This window comes from Microcaecilia unicolor, chromosome 1 (genome assembly GCF_901765095.1).
Source record: "Microcaecilia unicolor chromosome 1, aMicUni1.1, whole genome shotgun sequence".
NCBI lineage: Eukaryota > Metazoa > Chordata > Amphibia > Gymnophiona > Siphonopidae > Microcaecilia > Microcaecilia unicolor.
This window is the reverse complement of record NC_044031.1, coordinates 221,732,282-221,757,651: the sequence shown is the minus strand read 5'-3', so window position 1 is coordinate 221,757,651 and position 25,370 is coordinate 221,732,282. Positions and strand designations below refer to the sequence as shown.

General features: G+C 43.2%; 1 protein-coding gene across 1 annotated transcript in view; it reads left to right on the top strand.

Moving 5' to 3' along the window:
• DPY19L1 (dpy-19 like C-mannosyltransferase 1) overlaps positions 1 to 25,370 on the top strand; it is a 286,868-nt gene that overhangs the window by 235,693 nt on the left and 25,805 nt on the right. Inside the window, exon 19 of the mRNA XM_030204533.1 lies at positions 8,261 to 8,435. Within this exon, the coding sequence (XP_030060393.1) occupies positions 8,261 to 8,435 (175 nt within the window). The remainder of the gene's footprint in view (positions 1 to 8,260; positions 8,436 to 25,370) is intronic.

Sequence of the window (25,370 nt, the reverse complement as noted above, 5' to 3'; positions counted from 1 at the left end):
ATAGCGCTACAAGGCGTACGCAGCGCTGCACAAACATAGAAGAAAGACAGTCCCTGCTCAAAGAGCTTACAATCTCTCCCTCTCTCCCCTCCAAACAGAAAAACAAAGCCCTTCCCCAAGCCTCTACTCCACCCTCGTAGGCCCCCCTGGGCTACTTCAAAGTCCATGGCAATCCAGTGGTGGTACTATGGGCAAGAGTGATGCTCACTTGCTCCAGCCCTTTGTGGTTCCAGCCACTGAATATGCATGGGCTGAATATCAACCGGGTAGTAGATATATTAATATTCCTCACCCTCCTTGCATTAAGAATAAGAAAATGATAGGTACTCATCTCTGTGTTTTGAAAAACAAAAATCTAGCAGTGTTATAGAATAACACTACCCTATTCTACATTAGTAGCCAGTCATATCAGCACATAGTGCATTTCCAAATCGGAATGTTTTAGTTTCCAATCCCATCATAACATTGTCTTTATACAGTATCTTGTAAAAGTCTTCACATCCTTATATAGTTTTCACATTCTATCATCTGAAAAATAAAATTCAAAATGCTTTAAAAAGTAAGCTTGTTTCACTGATCTGTACAAGATGTGGTTCACTTTCAATGGAAAGAACAATTATGCAGTAGAAATATTCAAAATGGAAACAATAAGAAACCAAGAAGTCTTGTTTACATAAATATTCACACCCTTTGACTCTGTGGTTAGAGAAAACCCCTTTTGTAGCATTAATGACCATGAGTCATTTAGGATAAGTATCTCTCAGTTTTGCAAAGATGGATGGTGAAGTTTTTGCTCTTTCAAGTTGGCTAGGGATCATCTGCTGTCTTCTATTAAAAAAAAAAAAATACCAGCACAAAAGCAACCAGAATCGTAGTAGCTAAAGTAGATGTGTAGTTTATAATTTATGTGTATACTTCATTGAAACCTAAAATATTGAAGGCAGATAAAGACCATGTGGCCTATCCAGTCTGCCCATCCTTATCTACTATTCCTTCTTCTCCCTTAGAGATCCTATGTACCTATTCCAAACGTGCTTGAATTCAGATACAGTCTTCGTCTCCACCAAATCCACTGGGAGGTTGTTCCATGAATTCTTCACTCTTTCTGTGACAAAAGTATTTCCTCAGGTTACTCCCAAGTCTATCCCCTTTCACTTTATCATGCTGTTCCCAAACCCCTCCCCCAAACTTGGCTACACCTTGGTCACATATAAATGTGCACCTACTTTTTTTTTGTTTTGTTACATTTGTACCCCGCGCTTTCCCACTTATGGCAGGCTCAATGCGGTAGGCAATGGAGGGTTAAGTGACTTGCCCAGAGTCACAAGGAGCTGCCTGTGCTGGGAATCGAACTCAGTTCCTCAGGACCAAAGTCCACCACCCTAACTACTAGGCCACTCCTCCACTCCTTGTTGTAGCATATATTTGTATGCATGGGTTAATTTTATAATAGGCACTTCTGCATATGTATAAGCATATATATATTTTTAAAGTCCTTTGTAAAATAATCTTATTGACAATTTCTGATAGACCTTTCCCAGTCTGTACCTTTGAATTCCAAAATTTTATTCAACAGCTCTGTGTTCAGCATGTGTAGACTTTTATTTTGAATTATTATTCTAGCAGATCGTTGTGTTCTCACAGCTGGGTGACATCATCTGACTGAATCTGGTGTGAATGCTGACTAGCAAGATTATAGAACTTTCTATTAGCGTCCCACCGTGCATACACTGGTGCCTTACTGCCAGATGCGCGAGCACAGGTCCCTCAGTCTTCATTTTTCCACGGAGCAGGGAGGATGCATCATTGTGTGCTCTCTCAGTGAGATTTTTTTCTAAATAGTGCCTTCCCGTGTGGGCTTTTTTTTTTAAGGTTTTTTTAAATTTTTTTTATTTTGCCCTCTTCAGTTAGTTTTTTTTTTCTTTATTTCTAACTTCATTCTGTTTCCCTTTTATTTTTAGTAGTGTTTTCTGCTTTGTTTCCCTTCTTTTTCACAAGTCACTAGGCCCGTTTAGGCTGGAGCACCATCCTCAGTTTGAATGCTGCCCCTTTTTACTGATAACAGTTAAGGAATTTAATCTGGCCACAATTCTTCTCTTGATGTCCAAGAAGACCCCCAGTGGCTTCAAAAGGTGTGTCCAATGTAATCGGGTGATTCTGTAAAGGACCCACAGAACTGGAGCATCGGATGCCTTGGACCTGACCATGAGCCTAGCTCTTCTTCTCTCTGTGGCCCTTTTACTAAGCCACGTATGCGCCTACAATCACCCAATGCACACCAATTCGGAACTACTGCTTGGCTACCATGTGGCCCGGGCGGTAATTTCATTTTTTACGCGCATCCAGTAAATGCGCTGGAAAATATATTTTCTGGCACATGGCGCTAACCAGGTGATAATCGGTATTGTACATGCACTGATGATTACCACTCAGTTAACACGTGAGATGTTGCTGCTAAATCAGTGGTTGGCGGTAAGGTCTCAGGCCCAAAATGGATGTGCGCCAATTTTTATTTTCTCCCACATCCGTTTTTGCCCCAAAAATAAAATAAAAGGCTATTTTTGCAGGCGTGCTGAAAAATGGAACTGTGCCTGTCCAATATACACGCATACAACAGCAGAGGCCATTTTTCGGCGCACCTTAGTAAAAGGACCCCTCTGTTTGCAAATGCAGTTGAAGACACAGAGGGCATGGCAATTTCAACAGGAGAGACTTTTTGGCTCTTTGAAAGCCGATACTTCAACATGGGAGGTAACTTTCCTTAATCCCTCCAGCAGAGAACTGCTCAATCTGAGCACCTTTCTATAGCCTGAATGTGCCGGGTACCAGTTTGAAATACTAACATCCATCATTTTTGACATAGACATCCCTTCTTCTTTTGAAATCAGAGTTGGACATCCATATTTTGTCCCCTCCCACCAAAAATACGCCCAGACTATGCCCCCTTGCCATAAGGATGTACTGCAGTTTTAGACATTTGTATCCCAGCACTGCTGTTCAAAGTACTAGGTCAAAGCATTTAAATAAAAGTAAAAATAAATGTATATTTTAATACTTTATATAAAAGTAGAAATGTAGCCAAGAACACATTAAAAAGTTTACTTAAGTAAATGTAAAAAAGTTATTGCCTAATATATGTAATACTTTTTTTGTATAAAATGTAAGAGTACTGCAACTGCTATGGATGCAGTTATTAATGTTTTTATTCCAACAACTTTATTGCTCTACAATTCAATCCAGTTTGCTTTTATTAAAACTAAATTTTGAAAATGAGTGTCACTCATGTGAGCATGCTTGTAAGTCATTAATCCAGAGTAGCTAAAAAGGTGTTTAACAAGCTACACTAGCAGGAAGTGGATTGTTCAGTCTGATAAAAAAAAAAGTTCCTTCAAATCAGGCCAGGCTGCAATATTATTGATGTCTTCTGACTGGGTTTATAGGTATTGGTCAAGGAAATCTGTCTGAAACATTTGACTTCCATATAGCAAAGAATGCTTTGTCGTCATCATTATCATCTGCATTAGAAGTAGTGCTATCTAATTCATCACTTGCGTCTTCATCTTTGTTATCATTGTCTTGCTGTCCAATTACAGAGAAGGCTTTCACAAAGTTGAAATCATTGTCTGTTCTAACAATTTTTCATCTGATAGCAAGAACGTCAACAGGCTCATTTTCGAAAGAGAAGGACGCCCATCTTTTGACACAAATCGGAAGATGGGCGTCCTCACAGGGTTGCCCAAATCGGTATGATCGAAAGCCGATTTTGGGCGTCCCCAACTGCTTTCCATCGCAGAGACGACCAAGGTTCGCAGGGGCGTCTCGGAGGTGTAGCAAAGGCGGGATTTGGGCATGCCTATCACATAGGCGTCCTCAACCCATAATGGAAAAAAAAGGGCGTCCCTGACGAGCATTTGAATGACTTTACCTGGTCCTGTTTTTCTTACGACTAAAGCACAAAAAGGTACCCAAACTGACCAGATGACCACTGGAGAGAATCGGGGATCACCTCCCCTTACTCCCCCAGTGGTCACTAACCCCCTCTCACCCTCAAAAAAACATCTTTCAAAATATTTTGTGCCAGCCTCAAATGTCATACTCAGGTCCATCACAGCAGTACGCAGGTCTCTGGAGCTGTTTTAGTGGGTGCAATGCACTTCAGGCAGGCGGACCCAGGCCCATCCCCCCCCCCTACCTGTTACACTTGTGATGGTAAATGTGAGCCCTCCAAACCCCACCACAAACCCACTGTACCCACATCTAGGTGCCCACCCCTTCACCCATAAGGACTATAGTAGTGGTGTACAGTTGGGGGTAGTGGGTTTTGGGGGGCTCAGCACACAATGTAAGGGAGCTATGTACCTGGGACCAATTTAAAAGTCCACTGCAGTGCCCCCTAGGGTGCCCAGTTGGTGTCCTGGTATATCAGGGGGACCAGTGCACTACGAATGCTGGCTCCTCCCACGACCAAAGGGCTTGCATTTGGTCGTTTCTGAGATGGGCATCCTTGGTTTCCATTATCACCGAAAATCAGAAACAACCAAGTCTAAGGACGACCATCTCTAGGGACAACCTAAATGTCAAGATTTGGGCATCCCCGACCGTATTATCGAAACGAAAGATGGACGTCCATCTTATTTGGATAACACGGGTTTCCCTGCCCCTTCGCTGGGACGTCCTGTGAGGACATCCTCAGGAAAACTTGGGTGCCCCTTTCGATTATTCCCCTCCACGTAAACTGCTTTCAAAGCAGTTTACATAGTATAAACATTCAAAGCAGTTTACATAGTATATACAAGTACTTATGTACCTGGGGCAATGGAGTGTTAAGTGACTTGCCCAGAGTCACAAGGAGCTGCAGTGGGAATTGAACCCAGTTCTACTGCACTAAACACTAGGCTACTCCTAATAAAGTGTGTAATCTTTAAATATACCTACATGCATAATATGAACCTATGCATGTAGACATTATTGAAGAGTATATAGTTAGTCCCTGCATAATATGAACCTATGCATGTAAATATTATTGAAGAGTATACAGTTAGTCCTGGATTCTATAAAAGGCGCACAAATTTGGGCGCGATCCTGAGTTGTGTGCTCAACTAAATTAGCAACATTTTGGATTTGCATGCATACCTTGCTAAGTGCAATTCTATGACAATTGTGCGCAAATCTTATGGTGTGCAACACGAAAGAGTGATGGCCATGGGAGGAGCGTGGGCAGGTCAGGGCATTCCCAAAAGATTCATGCAGTATTACAGAATTCTTAGGATCAGTGCCCAACTTGGGTGCTGGCATTTACACCATGTTTCAGCAGGTGTAACTCCAGAGCCCAAAGTTAGGCGTGAAATCTGCATTTAAGTGCTGTTCTGTAAAGGGAATGCACCTTTTATAGAAGAGCTCTCGTGCCGATTTTATTGGTACCCAACCTTGGGCGCCATTTCCTGAATCTACCCCATAGTCAGCATGCCAGTGATTCACATAACTTGTACGTGGTCTTGGATAAAGTTAAGCACATATATTTATTACAAAGCTCCACATACTATTTATTTATACATTGATTAGGATGCCTTTTTGAAGAAATTCACCCAAATTGGTGTACAACAAGATCAACCTGGACATAGGAGATAGCAATTTATGCTATAAAATATTCAAATAACAGTGCATATTATGACATAATATACAATTTATAATGTTGATGCAATACACAATAAAACATCTTAGGCACCATCTCTCATCTGACCTGCAGCTGAATTTTCTGTCTCCTGAGATGGTAGCTGCAAGAAGAGCAGCGGCCTGCTCGTGTTATTAACATGATGAGGAACAACCATCCTTTCCGCTGTGATCGCACATTTTGACTGTCGCCATTGGCGCTATTGCCACACCAAAATGTACTCTTCCTGGACCTCATGATACATAAGTTATAGGGGGTCATTTTTTTAACTTTTTCATGGATAAACTTATTTTGCACAGGGAAAAGGGCTCTTATAAAATTACTCTATATGTATATGCGTTCAGTTTCACTAAAAGGAGTGTGCAGGACGTGAGGGAGAAGAGAGAGCAGGGCACGTAACGTGGCAGCGCCAGAGACCGGCGCTGGACAAGGCTTCCACTGGCGGGGGTTGGGGATCCCCGCCAGCAAAACCAGGGGCCTGGAGGAAAATTAGGGTGGCCCCACGTAGCTAAGCCACTGCTTTTAACAAAGCTACTTGGTAGCTAGAGAGAGGAGCCTGGCATAATTTGAGGACTGGGTCATAGCCAAAGGGTTTGCCAATAAGATTGTGGCTGCCTGCTGCACTAAGATGGAAGTCACTGCCTCCCCAGCATCTTCAACCTCTGATACACTAAGTAGCTTCCCTCTATGCTGCCCATGCTACACATGACCCTGCAGCTTCTGTTCCCTGAAGAAGGGAAGAATACTGAGCAAAGCAGGGACCTGGGGCTGGTTGCTACCTTTCAAGACATTCAGGAATATTCCTGCTGACAATCTGACTTTATCCTACACCCCTAGGAATCTTCTTCCTTTCCCCCAGCTTTTCAAATCACCTATTGGGCCACTATCCTTGCTGAGTGAACTCTCTGAAGATAGTCCCATTCCACAGCTCAGCAAACTTCCCAAGAAGGGACAACCCCTGCCCTTGTGGTGACATGAAACGTCAACATGGCTCAGCTTGTCAAAAATGTGGGGATCCGTGATTTAGCTATATAACTGATCATTCAAAGTATGCATATACTTTATGTTTGAAAATCAGCTTGTTATATGCGGGCTTAAAAGAATGGATGTAAACTTATAATTAATTGTTACCCTTTATGACTGTCATAACTATTCGGGCCAATTTTCAAAAAGGATTCATGCATTGTTTGGCAACTGCTAAACGACTAAGTCCATTCACTGCCAATATTCAGCCCCTAGCCTGATAGTACTGATGCAAACATTCATCTTACTGCCAACACCCTCTTAATAAAGTTAGGACAGATTTAGGGTAGAATAAGAACAGGAACCATATATTATCTTACCCTGCCTAGCTCATGCTGTTAGATTCTCCTCCCCTATTTGCTTCTTGTATACTTGCCTAAGTTTTAACTTTGTACGTTTTCTTAATTCTCTGTAAGCCACATTGCACCTGCATGAGTGGGAAAATGTGGGATATAAGTAACCCATAAATAAATAAAATAAATACATTTAAGTCTTCCATGCTGCGTATGGTATGTTTTGTATTCTGCTGACCTGTTATATAATTGTTATATGTATTTTCTGACACTGTTTCATATTACTAAGTTTAAATTTGCCATCTCCAAGTTTCCCTCATGGATTGTATTTATTTGGTCATTTTGCTATTATTGTGCTATTAACAAAATTGTAAGTTTTATGTTAAATTGTACTTGCTGTATACCTCCTTGGGTGAATTCTTCATAGATGTGATTAATAAATTGCAATAAATTGACTGCATCTCACTTCCTACTGTCCTCAGGGTCTTCCCCCATATCTTCCCCTCCATTTTCAGCAGACCTAAAGCAAAACACAGACTATCCATGTATCAGCTGAACTTTGCTGGTGCATTGTGGGGAGCGAGTAGAGCAGTCCCCTTTAAGAGCACTCCACCAGGTCACCTTAAGGATTGCTAGCTAGACTGCTGAGTCAGCAGGGTGGGGCTCAGGTAGAGAGTGGGTGCTGCTCCAAGAGAGATTTCAAGCACAGGCAGCAGTGTTGAAGTCCTGCCTGGTGCAAGAGAAGGGGGTCTTCAATGGAAGTTCCTAGTCTTTGATCACAGTGTTTGAAGATGGATCAAGATAGGAGGATTGTATTATGAAGTATTTACCCAGACTGTGACTACAGTGTTTGTAGACTGTGCAGGGCGGGAAGATTATAGAGTACATGTGAAGTACTGAAGTTGGGCCTGCTAAGAGTGATCACTGTGCATTTTAACAAGTGTGACTTAATGAAGCTGGGCTTCAGGGAACCTCAGAGAGTAAAGTTCCTTTTTGTGTGAAATGGAGTTTCATTTGAATCCTGCCTGTTTGTATACCATATCTGTGACAATAGCAGACTTTTGACATCATTTTGTTCATAATAAAGACTTTTCTTCTGGTTTACACTGTCTACTTCCTATATCTGTGAAGGCTTCATGCCTGGTTGCCACCCACACTACCACATGCATGTTGATATTATTAAAGTACCGCTATCTGCACTTTAAAAAATATGCTGAGTACAAGTTTTAAAAATTGAGCTCATTTTCTTTAAACTCTGTTTGCTATATTTCAGCTATTTGGATGGCTCTTCAGTAAATTCCATCCCCAAATAATCATCTTCACTATATTAGCACTGATGGCAATACAGGGGTCTTCAAATCTTCAGAAGCAGTGGAGTATCATGGGGCAGTTTAGCAACTTGCCTCAGGAAGAACTGCTAGAGTGGGTTAAAGTCAATACCAGACAAAGTAAGTACTAAAATTTCCTTTTAACAATGACTTTCTGTATTCGTTTATGCTGTGCTAAAGGAGCTATACAAAGTAATATTAAATTATGTTTCAATGTAAAGTATAAAATATATATTAGAGTAAAATGTTTTCCTGTAAGCTTTATATGGGGAAAATCATAAAAGAATTTTTGAGTCACTCCCCCCACCTCCCGTGGTGACCAAAACAGTAGTCTGACAGACTTTCTGAGGAACCTCACCTGTGTGTCTAGCTACTGCTGTGTGGTGCTTGCTCTGCCTTCTCCTCCAAAAATCCCAAGTGGTCACTGCTCACTCGCTGGCCGCCTCGCACAACTGATGATGAGTCATCATCAGCTGATGACCTCATCACCCATCTCGCCCTCCTGTTGGTCAAATTTGGAGCCAGAATGAGGCACTAATGTCTTTAACAAAATAACAAGCCACAAAACAAAAAGCACCAAGGGCCTCCAAAAATGGGGATTAAAGTCTTTAATCATATATTGAAGGAACAATACTTGAATGGACCTGACACGGTCCGTGTTTCGGCTCACAGCGCCTGCCTCAGGGGTCTATAGCAACCATAAAAACAAAAGTTAAAATAAATATATATGTGTGTATGCACACACAATTACATACATGTGTGATAGGAACTGTAAACATTAGAGTACAATCACATTATAAATGAGAACAGTGATATACCCACGTATACATTCATATGTGCAAAAACAACTTGAAATAAAGTGTACATATAAATGACATATATATGTAGCCCATAAACATTCAAAATATGTATTATATAAATCCATAATATTGATTTGATAAGCCTGCAAATTAATATATATAAAATCAATAACATATGTCTATAGTAAAATATTGTCCTGCTGACATTGTGCCTGTATGCAGTTCTTTGATATCTTGTACAGTATAAACAGGTCCACAACGTTCGTGTTAAAAAAGGATGTGAAAAAACAATCATATTAAAAAACTGTACAAACAATAAAAAATGATAATGGAGAAATAATAAGAGCAAAAAATAGCTGTTAAAATCATCATTGGGTGTATATAGAAAAAAGACATATTTACTCTCATATTCTTCACGTTAGTGTGGAATGTAAGTAAATAGCAAATTAAAAAAATTTTGAGCAAATTAAAAAACAATTTTGGAAGTATTCAGAGAAATAAAATGAAAATAGAAGAGATGAAAAATAAGACATAAAAGAATAAAAAAAAAACAATAATGAAAAATAAAATATAAAAAATAATAAATTGGTATATATATAACATTGAAACATATATTTAGGAAGATAACATATTTAATTGCTTGATCACACAAATATCAATGATAAAAACACATTTAAAAAAGGCTTTGATATCATAAAGATCTGTACATATAAATTATATTTATTGAAAAAATATATATTGAAAAAGTTGATATGAAAATTAAGAAATAAAAAATAAAAATAAACAAGTAAAAGAGTAGAAAGTAAGCGATGAAATCATACATCCAAACTGAGCGGTTAAGTCTGTAGCAAGTGTTGTATATACAGAGTGATATAAAAAATATAAAAATGAGAAATGAAATTGTATTAGTTATAAATAAACATTAAACACAGTGCCAAAAATAGGCAGACACGGTGCATAATACAAGTATAATAAAAGTATAAAAGAACAAGCTCACCGCAAGAAACAACTGACAACATGCGGCGGTATTGTGAAAACAATACAATTGTAAGGATCAATAAACTGCAACGCCGTGTGATCCCCTAAAAGAGCGTATTATATTAAAAATATATAATGAATGACACGATTGTAGATAATAGGCATCACAACTATATAAGAAGAGTCATGAGATTCAATGATAATGTGCAATAGTAAATCATATTAACATCGCGTAACATATGTCTGATGAGTAAGATGGGTCTCTATAATGGAAACATGAAATCCAGCAATCAAACATTTAGACTGAAATCTGTGGCAAAAGATATTGTCTAGTAAAAATGTATATCAATACATGAAGAATGATATGTGTATCTCAAACTAATAATGCCACTATTAAGGAGATATATCCAAAGATAACTCGAATGCCAGTGTAGGTCGGTGTTATGAAATTATCAAAAATCAAGCCCTTACAAAAACCTGTCTGAATAAAAATGTATTATATAGAAAAAGGCGCAAAAAAGATATTTAAGATATTTTCCAAGCTGAAGAGTCCTAGCTCATTTTTGTCGCCCTTCTCTGTACCTTTTCTAATTCCACTATATCTTTATTGAGAAGTGGTGACCAGAACTGCACACAGTATTCAAGGTATGGTCGTACCATGGAGCAATACAAAAGCATTATAACATTCTCAATTTTGTTTTCCATTCCTTTTCTAATAATTCCTAACATTCTCTTTGCTTTCTTAGCCACCACTGCACATTGAACAGAGGGTTTCAATGTATCATCAGCTATGACACCTAGATCCTTTTCCTGAGCAGTGACTCCTAATGTGGAACCTTGCATCATGTAACTGTGGTTTGGATTTCTCTTTCCCACATGCATCACTTTTCACTTGCTCACATTAAAAGTCATCTGCCATTTGAATGCCAGTTTATAAGGTTCTCTTACAATTTTTCACAATCCTCTTGCGATTTAACAACTTTGAATAACTTTGTGTCATCAGCAAATTTAATTACCTCATTCATTCCCATTTCTAGATCATTTATAAATATTTTTTATATTTATAAATGATCCCAGCACAGACCCCTGTGGAACCCCACTATCTACCCTTCCCCATTGAGAATACCAAACATTTAACCTTACTGTCTGTTTTCTGTCTTTTAACCAGTTTTTAATCCACAATAGGACATTGCCACCTATCCCATGACTTTCTGATTTCCTCAAGAGTCTTTCATGAGGTACTTTGTCAAATGCCTTTTGAAAATCCAGATACACAATATTTCGACCGGCTCACCATTATCCACATGCTTATTCACCCCTTCAAAGAAATGTAGTAGATTGGTGAGGCGAGATTTCCCTTGACTTAATCTACGTTGGCTTTGTCTCATTAATCCATGCTTATGTGTATGCTCTGTAATTTTGTTCTTTATAATAGACTCTCTCATTTTGCCTGGCATTGACGTCAGGCTCACTAGTCTATAATTTCCTGATTGCCCCTTTTATCCCTTGGTCATCTAGTGGTCCAGCTGATTCTTTTGCCTGCTTCTTGCTTCTAATATACCTTAAAAAGTTATTATTTTGTGTTTTTGTTGCCTCCAGTGTAATCTTCTTTTCAAAATCTCTGTGATGGGGTGGGGTGGGGGGTATAGGGCAAAGTGTAGCCACAGGATTGATTCCTGTCATACCAAGGTGGTGATCTTCTTTTCTATAGACTTTGCTTTTCTGAGGAAGCACAGTAGTTGCCAGACTGCTGGTGGGAATGTTCTACTATATCCCTAAAGATCTACTCTGTATAATGTTTTGCCTCAGTTCTTCCTTGTTGGCAATCTGATGAAGTGAACTCTTTTCCTCAGAAGCTCATGCCTCAATAAAGTTGTTAGTGTATGAGCTGCTACCAGCCTCTGTCATTTTTGTTTATCTTTGTAACCGTGTATATAAAATATATGTTTCGAATAGAAAAAGTCCACCTTTAGAGCCTGGGATCTGTCTTTAGAGCCCACCTTTTAAGCAGCCAGCAGAAGAGGAAATAAAACCCTACAGGGTAAGTATGATAGTATAGTACCCAGTGTTTGAAAAATTTAAAAAGGGGATCTGAGAGCTGCAGGATGTCTGAAGTCTCCAATTTCCACTGGAAAAGACCAAATGCAAACCTGATAATTCTGGGGAATTCTTTTCTTCCTTTTCTTCCATGTAGGGCTAAAGACAGTCTGGGTAACGGGAGGTACTTTATAAACTTGGGCTAAGGGCTAAAGAGATAAGCTCTAAATACAACTAGATGCTTAGACAGCACTAGAGGACTTTTGTTTGTTTATGGTCCAGCTCCTGTGTTGTCTTTGTCCAGACCGTCATTGCCCACTAATTCTTTCAGAGATACCAAGGAATCCAAGAACAAGTACATTCCCTCCTCTTCATCAACTCAACCAACTCTTATACAGATGTACCCAATGTCTTCTGCTCTGGTAATCTGCACTTTGCCTTGTAAAGTTTGTCCAGAGGCCATACCGTGCTCGCTTGTGGGTTGAGCTCCTGTCCCTCTTTTTGTGTGGAGCCCTACCAACAAGAACCCTATGAAAACTGAAGTTGGCTTCTATGAATACTTTTACTCATAATGTTTTCTGAGCACACCCTGTATTTCTGCATTACAGTAGTTTAGAACAGCGGTTCTCAAACAGTGTGTCACTCGGGGCTGGTGCAGAAGCAGAACAGCAGCTCCAGTGGCATGTGGTCACTAACCTTTTTTTTGTAATTTTAGTAGCACAGTTCTCTTGTCTGTCTCCCATGAGTCCAGCACATCTCTCTCATGTTCTGCCCCTCCCATCTCACAAGACCAACATCTTTCCCTCCCCTTCCATCATTCAAACCTCACTAGTCTTTCAACAGTGGAGGCAGTAACATGCTATTTTAGCTTTGGAAAATGTGCTATTTTGTTCAGTACAAGAGGAAAGGCATTTCTGGAGGGGGGTGTTCCCCCATGTTGTGGTACCCCTCCTGATTTGACTTCTTGGGGTTCTCAGTTTTTAATTTGTGATCCCTTGTTCTGTTTTGTATGTGACTGGATGTGGTATTCTGTTTGCATGTAATTTCGGTGTAGAATTCTGCAGCAGCCCCACTTGTTCTAGTAAGTTATCATTTGCATCTGTTGTGGAAGGAAGATAGGTTTTTGTGGATGCAGAGTATGTTTAGTTTTAATTCATAAGAACTGCCATACTGTATCAGACCAAAGATCCGTGTCATGTATGCAGGCATGTATGCGGGCATCGTCCTTTGGTGTGTCCCAACTGAAAAAAGGTTGAGAGCCACTGGTCTAGAACCTAGGGTGACATTAGATGATTTATAATCAGTGCTTTTTTTGTGCCGGTATGCTCTGGTATGGCATACCGGCACCTTTTATTCTGAGGGCCGGCAGCTCCCCTACATTCTGTTCTGCCCCCTGCAAAATATTCTATTTACCAGAGTCACAGCGGCGAACCAGCGGGCGGTGGCAGTAAAGGCAGCAAGCAGGCAGGCTCGCCTCCGTCCTTCGCTTCCCTGCCCTCTCAACGTCCCACCTTCCTCTGATGTCATTTCCTTTCCGCGAGGACGGGACGCTGAGAGGGCAGGGAAGTGAAGGACAGAGGCTAGCCTGCCTGCTTGCTGCCTTTACTGCTGCCGGTTCGCTGCTGCGACTTTGGTAAATAGAATATTTAGGTATCTTTAGACTATCTGCCTGAAAGTATTTTTTTGCCACACAGCTTGCATCTGCTCCTTGGAATTTCAGATTTATCAATGTCACTCCCTTCTGGGGCTACAGTGACATGAGTCATCACTCAGAATTAAGTTACTTTGATTATCAATCTCTGTTTCCACTCCCCCGCGCAGCCGTCGCTGTTCACTCAAAGCACATCAAGCAAATCTGTGAACTGCTGCATCCACGTTGTCGTTCTTTATCGTCGGTCCATCTGTAACAAGTCTAACATTGCTTTTGTTGGATAGGCAGTGCCTTATAAGGTATAGGAGAAAAAACATAATTGAATATCACGAAAACAACTTCTTCACTGTGCTTCTATACAATTCAGATGGCCAGATGTCAGTGAGAATATTCTGTTTCCTGATGGGTTCCTCTTATCTGGTTGTAATCTGCCTTGGGAAGCCTGGTTTTTATAAACACAATGGAATATATTAAACTGGGCAAACGCCTTTGACAGTACTATGTAAGCCACATTGAGCCTGCAAATAGGTGGGAAAATGTGGGGTACAAATGCAATAAATAAAATAAAAATTAAATGGAAGTAAAATTAAACTCTCCTTTAATTGGGGCACATGGAATCACATCTTTTGTAGAAGTTTACCCTGGACATGGATGGGAGGGGGAGGGGAGGGCAGTGGAGAGAGGAAAGTTGCTGGACATGGATTGATGGAGGGAGGGCAGGAGGCATGCTGGACATGGATGGAGGAGAGGGAAGACAGGAAGGAGATGCACATGGATGGAGGGGAGAGAGGAGAAATGCTGGACATGGATGGAGTGGAGGGCAGGAAGAGAAATGTTGGAGAGAAGGAAAGACAGAGGAAGGAGATACACACGGATGGAGGGGAAGGGAGAGAGGAGAAATGCTGGACTTGGATGGAGGAGAGGGAAGACAGAGGAAGGAGATGCACATGGATGGTGGGGAGGGAGAGAGTTGAAATGCTGGACATGGGTGGAGAGGAGGAAGTGAGATTGTTGCAGGAATGGATGCATGAATTACCCCTATTGTTAGCAGAATCTGTGGTACTTCAGGAGTCAAGCAGCACACACCAGAATGAGGGAGAAATCTTCTTTATTTGCCAGCAAACAAAGCAGGACATCAGTTCTAGCTCTCTTCTCTCTCTCTCAGCTCTCTGGATGTTATGGCTTCTGTCTCAGCTGCTTCTCTTCTTCTGCTGTCTGTCTTCCTTCAGCTCTCCTTCTCCTGTCTGTTCCTTCTGACGTAAGCTGCTTCTACTCCCACTTATATACAGTGCTATCCCCCTCTCTAGCCCCCCTTACTTTCCAGATGGTAAAGAATAGATTGGTTACCTTGCCTCAGCCAATCATTACTTTAAAAATATCAGTTACATAGGTTTGATATTTCTCAAACTGACCTATGACATGGGGCCCCTCACGCTAGACAATTTGGCACCAGTCTCTTACATTTTATTATTATTAAATTCTCATATTCCTAGTCAACTCCATACTAACTGCTAACTGAACTCTGGCATTCATTAAGGGGTCAAGGGCCAGTCTTACTTAATAGCATACAGCTATAGTTTGTTATTACTTTCAAGACCATTCCTATACTTAGCTAATCAATCAAGGAGAAGAGAGCTGACTTCTCTGACCTCTTTCACTTATTAGCTTCATACATTGAACCAGCCAGAACTGCAGAAAATTCAAACCATATGCTGACCTTTTCACTGCAGCCCTACTCAGAACGTAAGGCAAAGAGTTGAACAAACATTAGATTTAAAAAGGTATTCTACATATTAACTACACAAAATACACATATTCTAAAAGAAGACATATTCTAAAATACACAGAATCAGTATTCCTTATAACAAATCTACATATCAAGAACTTCTAAACAGTATTTCAGCTTAATCTTTTAAACTACCGTATGTCTGGCTCATGCCTTGTTCATTCATAATAGTATACAGATGTGCTAGCATTTAGCAATCCATCAATCACAAGGGGTCAAAGAAGTTTCTCTCTCTGACCTTTCTAAGTAATTAAATCCAGCTGGCATTCCTTCACTTGCAGGACTGAAAAGTTAGAATTAACAAATATGATTTTTCTCTGCCCATGGCTGCCTCATTCCCCCCTTTGAGACTAAAATCAGCTTATGCAGAGATAAGTCTCACAACTCAAACTCTGGAGATTATAGTGATCCTAACTAAGAATAGGCTTGTGAATCACCATTACCCTACTTGTTAAGGTCCGACGGCATACTGCCGAAGCACATGAGGCCAGGAAACAAAACAACAACCCTGCTAAAACTAAGACTATTAGGGAAATAAACAAAGGACGTATCCATGAGGTCAATGACCACCACCAGGAGGTAAGGTCTAATCCTCCTCGGTAATCCTCCACATTAAGGCTGGCCAACTGTAGGACTTTATCCATAGCATGCCTAACTACATGCGTCCTATTTATGACAATAGTACAGCACTCTGAAGAATTTAGCACTGTGCAGAGGCCACCCTGGGCTGCAAAGAGATAGTCAAGACCCATACGGTTATACCGAGAAACTATACTTAATTCATTAATTTGATCCTGCAATGCATTGACTACCACGTTCAGCTCATGAACTAAAACATGGAGTAGAGACTGAAGTCTCCGGGTAGCCATGCCCAGTTCAGTAATACCCGCTACCAGACCCCCAATTGGAATCCAGGCCGTAGCAGAAAGGGCTACAAGTCTCTTTTTAGTCAGAGGATAAGTAGAGTTAATATACTGGAGGGCTAATTCAATCGCCTCATCCTCTGTGGCAACGGAGGAAGGTAAGGACAAGGCCTCTCGCTTAGAGCGGTGCTGGGATGGTGGCCTGAGGAGAGGAATAACTTTAGGAAAATAATTCAAAGTTACCAATACACAAAATTCATATGTGGGGGGAAGAATCATGTGGAGGACATTATCACAGAGCCAGTAATGACCAAGGAGAGGGCGAGGAAAGTTCCCAATAAATGTTGGCACAGGATGGACACTAGGATGCCCATAATGCGAGCCCTATCCCAGGGGGAACTAAGAAGAAATGGAGACTTTGTACACCATAGGTGCCAATCCCCGATTGTGACAGGCTGCTCATATGGTGCAAACCCTTCATACCCCGGGGACTTATGAAAGTAGAAAATAGGCCGGGACACTATAGTCTTCTCAGTAGTAAGGTTAGGAGCCAGATAATCACCTTGGTCATAATCTGCAGGTATGGTAGTAGGGCACATAGGAGTACCTGGAGAGACTACCCACACAGATTCCCCTTTCTCTGGGAGAACATTAGTATAGTTACAGGGAATGGGAAGAACAGTTGAGATGTTTCTTGTTAAACAAAACACTCCAGAAGCTGGATAGGGAGACGTAAAGACTGGCCTTAGAGAAGATTCAGAGGGGGAAGTAGCATTATAAAAGGACCACCAAGTATAATCCTGGCTCCAAGGGCCTGAACTCGAAAAGTACGGAGGTATAAGAGCTGGGAGCTGCACAGGGACAGGTACAGCTGGGACATCTGTAGTATAAGGAGAAAATCGGGAACACACAATACAAGGGGAAGTAATCTTTGCCTGGCTAATTAGTTCCTGGACAGAGTGTAACCAAAGATTGGAGCGAGTTGGGGTACTAGGAAAAAGGAGGCAAGGAGTAGAAAACAACAAAAGCATCCAAACTACTAACATTTTCTTTCTTCCTGATCTAAAACAAATACAGCAAACTAATTAAGCAATAATATTTCAACAGTCTGTGCTAATCACAGATTACTCTAATATAATGTTCTCAGTCTTTGAGTTCTTATACCAGTTGGGATAGACCCTCAACTGACAAGGATCAAGCTCTCAAATTCCAAGAAAGCCAGAATCAGGACAAGAAAGAGTCTCAGTGTGAAGCCGAAGTTCAGCAGCTCCTGCAGTATGCAGTTGACCCTTCTTTTCAGCTAGTAGATTCTTTGGTTCGGGTCAAGCGCAACTTCAATGGCTCCGCTGGATCTCTTTCTGCTCTCCACTGTCTAGGCTCCGTCTGATCCGTGCTGGGCTCAGTCTGGTCAGCAGACTTAATTCGAGACCAATGGACCCATGGAGTTATCCCTGCGACCTTCACAGCTGTAGGGGTAGAAAGCAAAACAGTAAAAGGTCCTTTCCATCGGGGCTCCAAAGGCTGGAGCTTCCAGTCTTTCACCCAAACTCTATCCCCTGGCAGGAAGGAATGTACCTGAGCCTGGAAGGGGACAGGGTTTATTTCTCTCACATAAGACTGAAGCTCAGAAATTATCTTGGCCAAGAGGGCTACCTGCTCCTGCACCTGGGCAGACCCTAAATCCCTATGTCTCCCTTAATTCCCTGCAAAATGGCTGGGGGCTTCCCATACACAATTTCAAAGGGAGAGAGGGCTGTTCCTTTAGTTGGGGTGCATCGGAGGCGGAAGAGGGCTAGTGGCAGTGCCTGTGGCCATTTCAGTTGGGTTTCCTGACAAATCTTTACTAGGCTATTTTTCAAGGTTCTGTTTGCCCGCTCAACCTGCCCTGAACTTTGGGGACGGTAGGCACAATGCAATTTCCAGGTAATGTGCAATGCGCGGGACAGGGCCTGAAGTGTGGCTTCAACAAAGGCGGGACCATTATCTGAACCTATGGCAAGGGGCAGTCCATACCTGGGGATGACATCCCTAAGGAGGGCTCGAGCTACTTCTGTGGCTTTCTCAGTGACTGTAGGATATGCTTCCACCCACCCAGAAAAGGTACAGACCATGACCAAGAGGTATCGGAGCCTACCGCTCCTGGGCATTTCTGTGAAGTCTATAACTAGGGACTCAAAGGGTGTTAGTCCCCTGGACTGAACTCCTGGTGGAATACGGGGTCCCTGACGAGCATTATTCTGGGCACAGAGAGTACATCGGGCAGAAGCAGTGGCAACCAGACTATCCAATCCTTCCAGCACCACTACTCGACTGAGTAGGCGAGCTAGTGCTGTTTTCCCTAAGTGTGATAGGTCATGAGCTTGAGACACTACAGGCCAAGCTAGGTGGCGTGGCACCAGAACTCTGGTATCAGGGAGATGTAACCAGCCATCAGGTCTCCTTACTGCACCTTCCTCTTGAGCCCATTTCTCTTCCATTTGGGTATACATAGGCGTCCATTCTTGCAGTCGAATTTGGAACGGGGGGTCACAGTACTTGCTAAGGGTCCTCGAGCAGCTTCCTTGGCCACCCGATCAGCATGGCGGTTCCCTCGGGCCACTGGAGTATCTTTCCTTTGGTGTCCCCTGCAGTGAATGACAGCTACCTTCTTAGGGGCCCAAACAGCCTCTAGCAACTGAAGTATTTCAGGTCCATACTTAACAGGTTGGCCTGCGGCATTTATGAGTCCCTTTTCCTTATACAAAGCTCCATGAGCATGTAGAGTTGTGAAGGCATACTTGGAATCAGTATAAATGTTGGTTACCAGTCCTGCTGCTAGCTCCAGAGCTCGTATGAGGGCCACAAGTTCTGCTTTCTGGGCTGAAGTTCCTTGGGGCAGGGCTCTTGCTTCTATCACCTTGTCCTCTGTCACCACAGCATAGCCTGCCAATCGCTTGGAGTTCTCCACGTAACTGCTTCCATCTGTGAAATAAATTACATCTGGGTCCCTCCACGGAACATCTTTAAGATCTGGTCGACTGAAGTACACTTCATCCATGGTTTGGATACAGTCATGATCCGGTGGTCCCTCAGATGCTGGCAAAAGAGTGGCAGGATTGACTGTAGCCACTGTTTCCAGGTGTATCCGTGGATTCTCACACAAGCTAGCTTGGTACTTAACCATGCGGTTATTTGTAAACCAGTGATTGCCCTTATACTCCATGAGGGTGAGAACTGCGTGGGGGACTTTAACAACCAGTTCTTGCCCCAAGGTCAACTTATCAGCTTCCTGGACCAGTAAGGCTGTTGCTGCAATGGCCCTCATGCAGGCTGGCCATCCTTTAGCCACTCCATCCAGCTGTTTAGACAGGTATGCAACAGGCCTCTGCCAGGATCCCATCATCTGGGTCAGCACACCCAGAGCAACCCCCTGTCGCTCATGGACATACAATGAGAAAGGTTTCTCCACATCAGGAAGGCCTAACGCAGGGGCTTGGAGTAGGGCTTTCTTTATGGCAATGAAAGATTGTTGAGCAGTAGGTCCCCATTCAAATGGTTCCTTTTCACCCCCCTTTGTGGCCTGGTAAAGGGGTTTCGCCATCAATGCAAAATTTGGAATCCAAATTCTGCAGAATCCGGCTGCTCCCAGAAATTCTCTAACTTCCCTTCTGGACTTGGGTTGGGGAATTGCAGCAACTGCTTGCTTCCTACTGACATCCAGTCTCCGACTTCCCTGGGAAATGCAAAAGCCCAGATACTTCACTTCTGACTGACAAAGTTGGGCCTTTGAGCGTGAGACCTTATAGCCTGCATCCAAGAGTAGCTCCAGCAATTCTCTGGTAGCCTCAAAACACTCTTCCTGAGTCACTGCTGCAATCAGGAGGTCATCTACATACTGGAGTAAAACTCGCCTGGAAGGCTCAGATTTAAAAGTCTTAAGGTCTTGCCCTAGGGCTGTCCCAAAAATGGTGGGGGAGTTCTTGAACCCCTGTGGCAGGCGGGTCCATGTATACTGAAGCTTCCTTCCTGTTACTGGGTTTTCCCATTGAAAGGCGAAAAGCAGTTGACTGGCGGGGGCCACCCGAATACAAAAGAAGGCATCTTTTAAGTCTAGTGTCGTGACATGGGTAGCTCCAGAAGGTATCAATCCTAGCAGGACATATGGATTAGGCACTACAGGGTGTAATGAAATAGTGGATTTGTTGACCACTCGTAAGTCTTGGACTGGCCGGTAGTCCTCAGTCCCTGGCTTCTGAACTGGCAATAGTGGCGTATTCCATGGAGACTGACAAGGTCGAATAATTCCATGGGATAACAAACGATTCAGGTGTGCTTGGATCCCTTCCAGAGCCTTTCGGGGAATTGGGTATTGGCGAAGATGGATTGGCCGGGCACTTGGAAGTAAATCTACATGGACAGGAGGAATATTTCGGGCCAACCCTGGGGGATTATCTTCTGCCCATACCCCACTGACCTGAAAGCTATCTACCAGGGGTAGGTCAACTTGGCCATGCGACTGATGCAGCCGCCATTCTTCTTCAAGGGGGCAGCAGAAACTCAATATACCCTTAGGGCTAGATATCGGGGGCCGAAAGGAGACTGAAGTCTGGCCATCAGAGTCAAAGGAAATTTGGGCCCTAAGCTTGGACAGCAGGTCTCGACCTAACAAAGGGATTGGACAGTCTGGCATATACAGGAATTCATGAATGACTGTGTGTGAGCCTAATTGGCATCTACGGGTCGTCAGGAAGGGCCTCCGGTTCTGCACCCCCGTGGCTCCCACCACTCGGACAGTTTTTCCAGACACAGGCGCTAATCGCTCCGTCACAACAGAATGTTCAGCTCCTGTATCAATCATGAATGGAATTGAGCGGCTCCCTATAGTTAGCTTGACCATAGATTCCTGGGAGCCCAGTTTGTAGGAACCCGGTCTGTCCTATTCGTCCCATTCTGCCATCTCGGCTATCCCGATGATGTCAGATTCAGGAGGCTCATACCTTCCCTCTCGAACTTGGCCTCGGCTTCCTCAATCTCCTGTCCCCTTCTCAGTCCCTGGCGCCTCTGGGGGCATTCATCTTTCCAGTGCCCTCTTTCCTTACAGTAGGCACACTGGTCCCTCTCCAATCTTGGTCTGGATTCTCCCCCCTTGGCCGGGATTGATTGAAGGAATCTCGGGGCCTGGCTGGTGGTCCGGGGTCCCACTTTGGCTTCCCATTAGCTAGAGGTCGACCTCGGTTAAGGGTGGAATTAGTAATGGCTGCCGCTAAAAGGTCGGCCTTCTTCTGCATCTTCCGGTCAGCCTCTCGGCGCACCTCCTGATCCCTATTAATGAAAACCTTGGTTGCGATCTCAATTAGCTGGGTGGTATTCATCCCTGCGAATCCCTCCTGACGCTGCAACTTCTTCCGGATATCTGGCATACTCTGGGCCACCAATGCACTATTCACCATTCTCTGGTTTTCTAGTGCCTCAGGGTCAAATGGGGTGTATGTTCTGTAGGCTTCAATTAGTCGCTCTAAAAAGGCCCCAGGGGATTCAGTTGCCCCTTGGAGAATTTCAGAGACCTTTGCCAGATTAATGGGCCTCTTTATGCCTTTTCTCATACCTTCCAGCAAGTCCCGGCAATAGCCAGACAACAGTTCATAATGCTGCTCATTATTTGGATCCCAAGCTGGAACTGCACGAGGGAACCGAGTTCTAACCCATTCCTCTAGGTCCGGTGTCCTCTCGGGAGCACGTGCTCGCGTGATGGCCTCAGCATTTTGCAAAATCTTCCGCCTCTCCTCAGTTGTGAAGAGGGTCAGGAGAAGTTGTTGACAATCAGTCCAGGTTGGGTTATGGGTGGCCATAATGCTAGCCACTAGGTCCACCACTGCCTGAGGCTTTTCAGTATAAGAGGGGTAATGCGTCTTCCAATTCAGGAGATCGGTGGTTGTGAAGGGTACATACTGGTAGGCCTGTGCCTGCATAACCTGACCCTCATTATTAGGATCCGGTCGAGTGGTGGTTACCTGACGCAGGGGCAGAACTCTCGAGGAGGTGGGAATGGAACCTGAGGCAGAGCTAGGAGCTACCCTCCTATCATGCTCAAAGGTGATTGCAACAGGTCTAACCCATTCAGTGGAGGTGTGTTGAACCCCTGAGGATGGGGAGGGGTACTCATAGACTGAGAGGTGGTCACAGGTGATTCAGTCCATTGAAAGGGATGCCGGGCCCCGATGAGTGGGAAGGGGTACTAGAGGGAAAGGCTGGGCTGTCGGGAGTTGAGGAGTCAGGGGGTGCAGCCCAAAGCGGGTCTTGGGAGGTTAACAGGGGAGAATGTGGCAAAGGAGGGTAGAGGCCGGATGAAAGGTCCACCCTAGGATGTGACGGGGTTTGCACAGAAGAGGAGCTATCCGGAGAAGCCTGTGCTGGAGAAGCTTGGGCTGGGCGGCGTGAATCTCTGGGGGTGGCACGGAACCCCAACAATGGGCCATAAGGTGGTGGCTCAAGATCTGAGGGGTCATCAGAGAGTATGGGTTTTTCGGACAGGGTAGGGGCGGAAGCCACCGATTGGGTGGTAGGCTTCCTAGGGCTCTTTCCCTCTTCCAATTTAGATTTTCTAATCTTTCTTTGAACGCGGCCCAACATGAACTTTACTGGGGATCCCATATAAGTTTTCAACCAAGAGGGAGGGTCAGTCACAAGGCTGTCCCAGGAATCTGTATAGGGGAGTTGTTCAGAATATTCTGGTTCTCCTACAATTATGCTGTAGACCTTCCGGATTACTTCAATATCTAAGCTGCCACTAGAGGGCCACCCCACTCCCATAGATGGCCACTCAACTTCACACAAGGTTCTTAGAGTACTTGAGCTTAAAGTCTGTCCATAATCATTAATTAAAAATCCTTTCTTGAAATTCTTAAGCATACAATCTAGGGGAGTATCAATTTGTCTAGACGATTTCCCTCCCATAATGCTTACAGTTACAACACACAAAAGGGAGGGAGTTTTTGGATTTGTGGTAAGGGGTCCACAGATCCGAGACACAAGGTAACACAAACAACAATCGCTTCCTTCTGTCACTGGCCAATTGAACTCGCGTTAATTGGAAACGCAGCTATAAGAAGTCCGCACTCATTTAACATTCAAGCATCACACATTCCATACAGAAAATCCCACCCAACAATTTCAAATTTCTCAGATACAGATAAGCTCAAGCGGTTTCGCTTCTAATCTCCACTAGACTAAAAGCTACTAAGGCCTTCGCTGAGAGTTGATCAGACTCCCCTTCCCTCAATTTGTGAGGGGCTGGTTTACAGTTTCCTAGCTAGGATTACAATACAGAATACAGAATACATACCCGGCGAATGTTCCTCAGTCAGTTGGGTGCCGGTTCAGGATCCCACTTCTGACACCAAGAATTGTTGCAGGAATGGATGCATGAATTACCCCTATTGTTAGCAGAATCTGTGGTACTTCAGGAGTCAAGCAGCACACACCAGAATGAGGGAGAAATCTTCTTTATTTGCCAGCAAACAAAGCAGGACATCAGTTCTAGCTCTCTTCTCTCTCTCTCAGCTCTCTGGATGTTATGGCTTCTGTCTCAGCTGCTTCTCTTCTTCTGCTGTCTGTCTTCCTTCAGCTCTCCTTCTCCTGTCTGTTCCTTCTGACGTAAGCTGCTTCTACTCCCACTTATATACAGTGCTATCCCCCTCTCTAGCCCCCCTTACTTTCCAGATGGTAAAGAATAGATTGGTTACCTTGCCTCAGCCAATCATTACTTTAAAAATATCAGTTACATAGGTTTGATATTTCTCAAACTGACCTATGACCTGGGCCCCTCACGCTAGACAATTTGGCACCAGTCTCTTACATTTTATTATTATTAAATTCTCATATTCCTAGTCAACTCCATACTAACTGCTAACTGAACTCTGGCATTCATTAAGGGGTCAAGGGCCAGTCTTACTTAATAGCATACAGCTATAGTTATTACTTTCAAGACCATTCCTATACTTAGCTAATCAATCAAGGAGAAGAGAGCTGACTTCTCTGACCTCTTTCACTTATTAGCTTCATACATTGAACCAGCCAGAACTGCAGAAAATTCAAACCATATGCTGACCTTTTCACTGCAGCCCTACTCAGAACGTAAGGCAAAGAGTTGAACAAACATTAGATTTAAAAAGGTATTCTACATATTAACTACACAAAATACACATATTCTAAAAGAAGACATATTCTAAAATACACAGAATCAGTATTCCTTATAACAAATCTACATATCAAGAACTTCTAAACAGTATTTCAGCTTAATCTTTTAAACTACCGTATGTCTGGCTCATGCCTTGTTCATTCATAATAGTATACAGATGTGCTAGCATTTAGCAATCCATCAATCACAAGGGGTCAAAGAAGTTTCTCTCTCTGACCTTTCTAAGTAATTAAATCCAGCTGGCATTCCTTCACTTGCAGGACTGAAAAGTTAGAATTAACAAATATGATTTTCTCTGCCCATGGCTGCCTCAAGATGAATATGGATGGAGGGGAGGAGAGAGGCGAAATGCTGGACATGGATGGATGAGAGTGAAGAGAGAGGAAGGACAGGAGATGCATATGGATGAAGGGGAGGGAAGAATAGGAAGGAGATGCATACTGACGTAGATGAGGGAAAGGGAAAAGAGGAGAAAAACTTTACATGGATGGAGAAAATAGGCAAAAACTGGATCCACTCAATACCTCCTCTAGTCAAGTCTGCGGAGGACCCAGCTTTTACCTATGGATGTAGAACAAGAAATGGAGTGGCCTAGTGGTTAGGGTGGTGGACTTTGGTCCTGGGGAACTGAGGAACTGAGTTCAATTCCCACTTCAGGAACAGGCAGCTCCTTGTGACTCTGGGCAAGTCACTTAACCCTCCATTGCCCCATGTAAGCCGCATTGAGCAAGCCAGGAGTGGGAAAGCGCAGGGTACAAATGTAA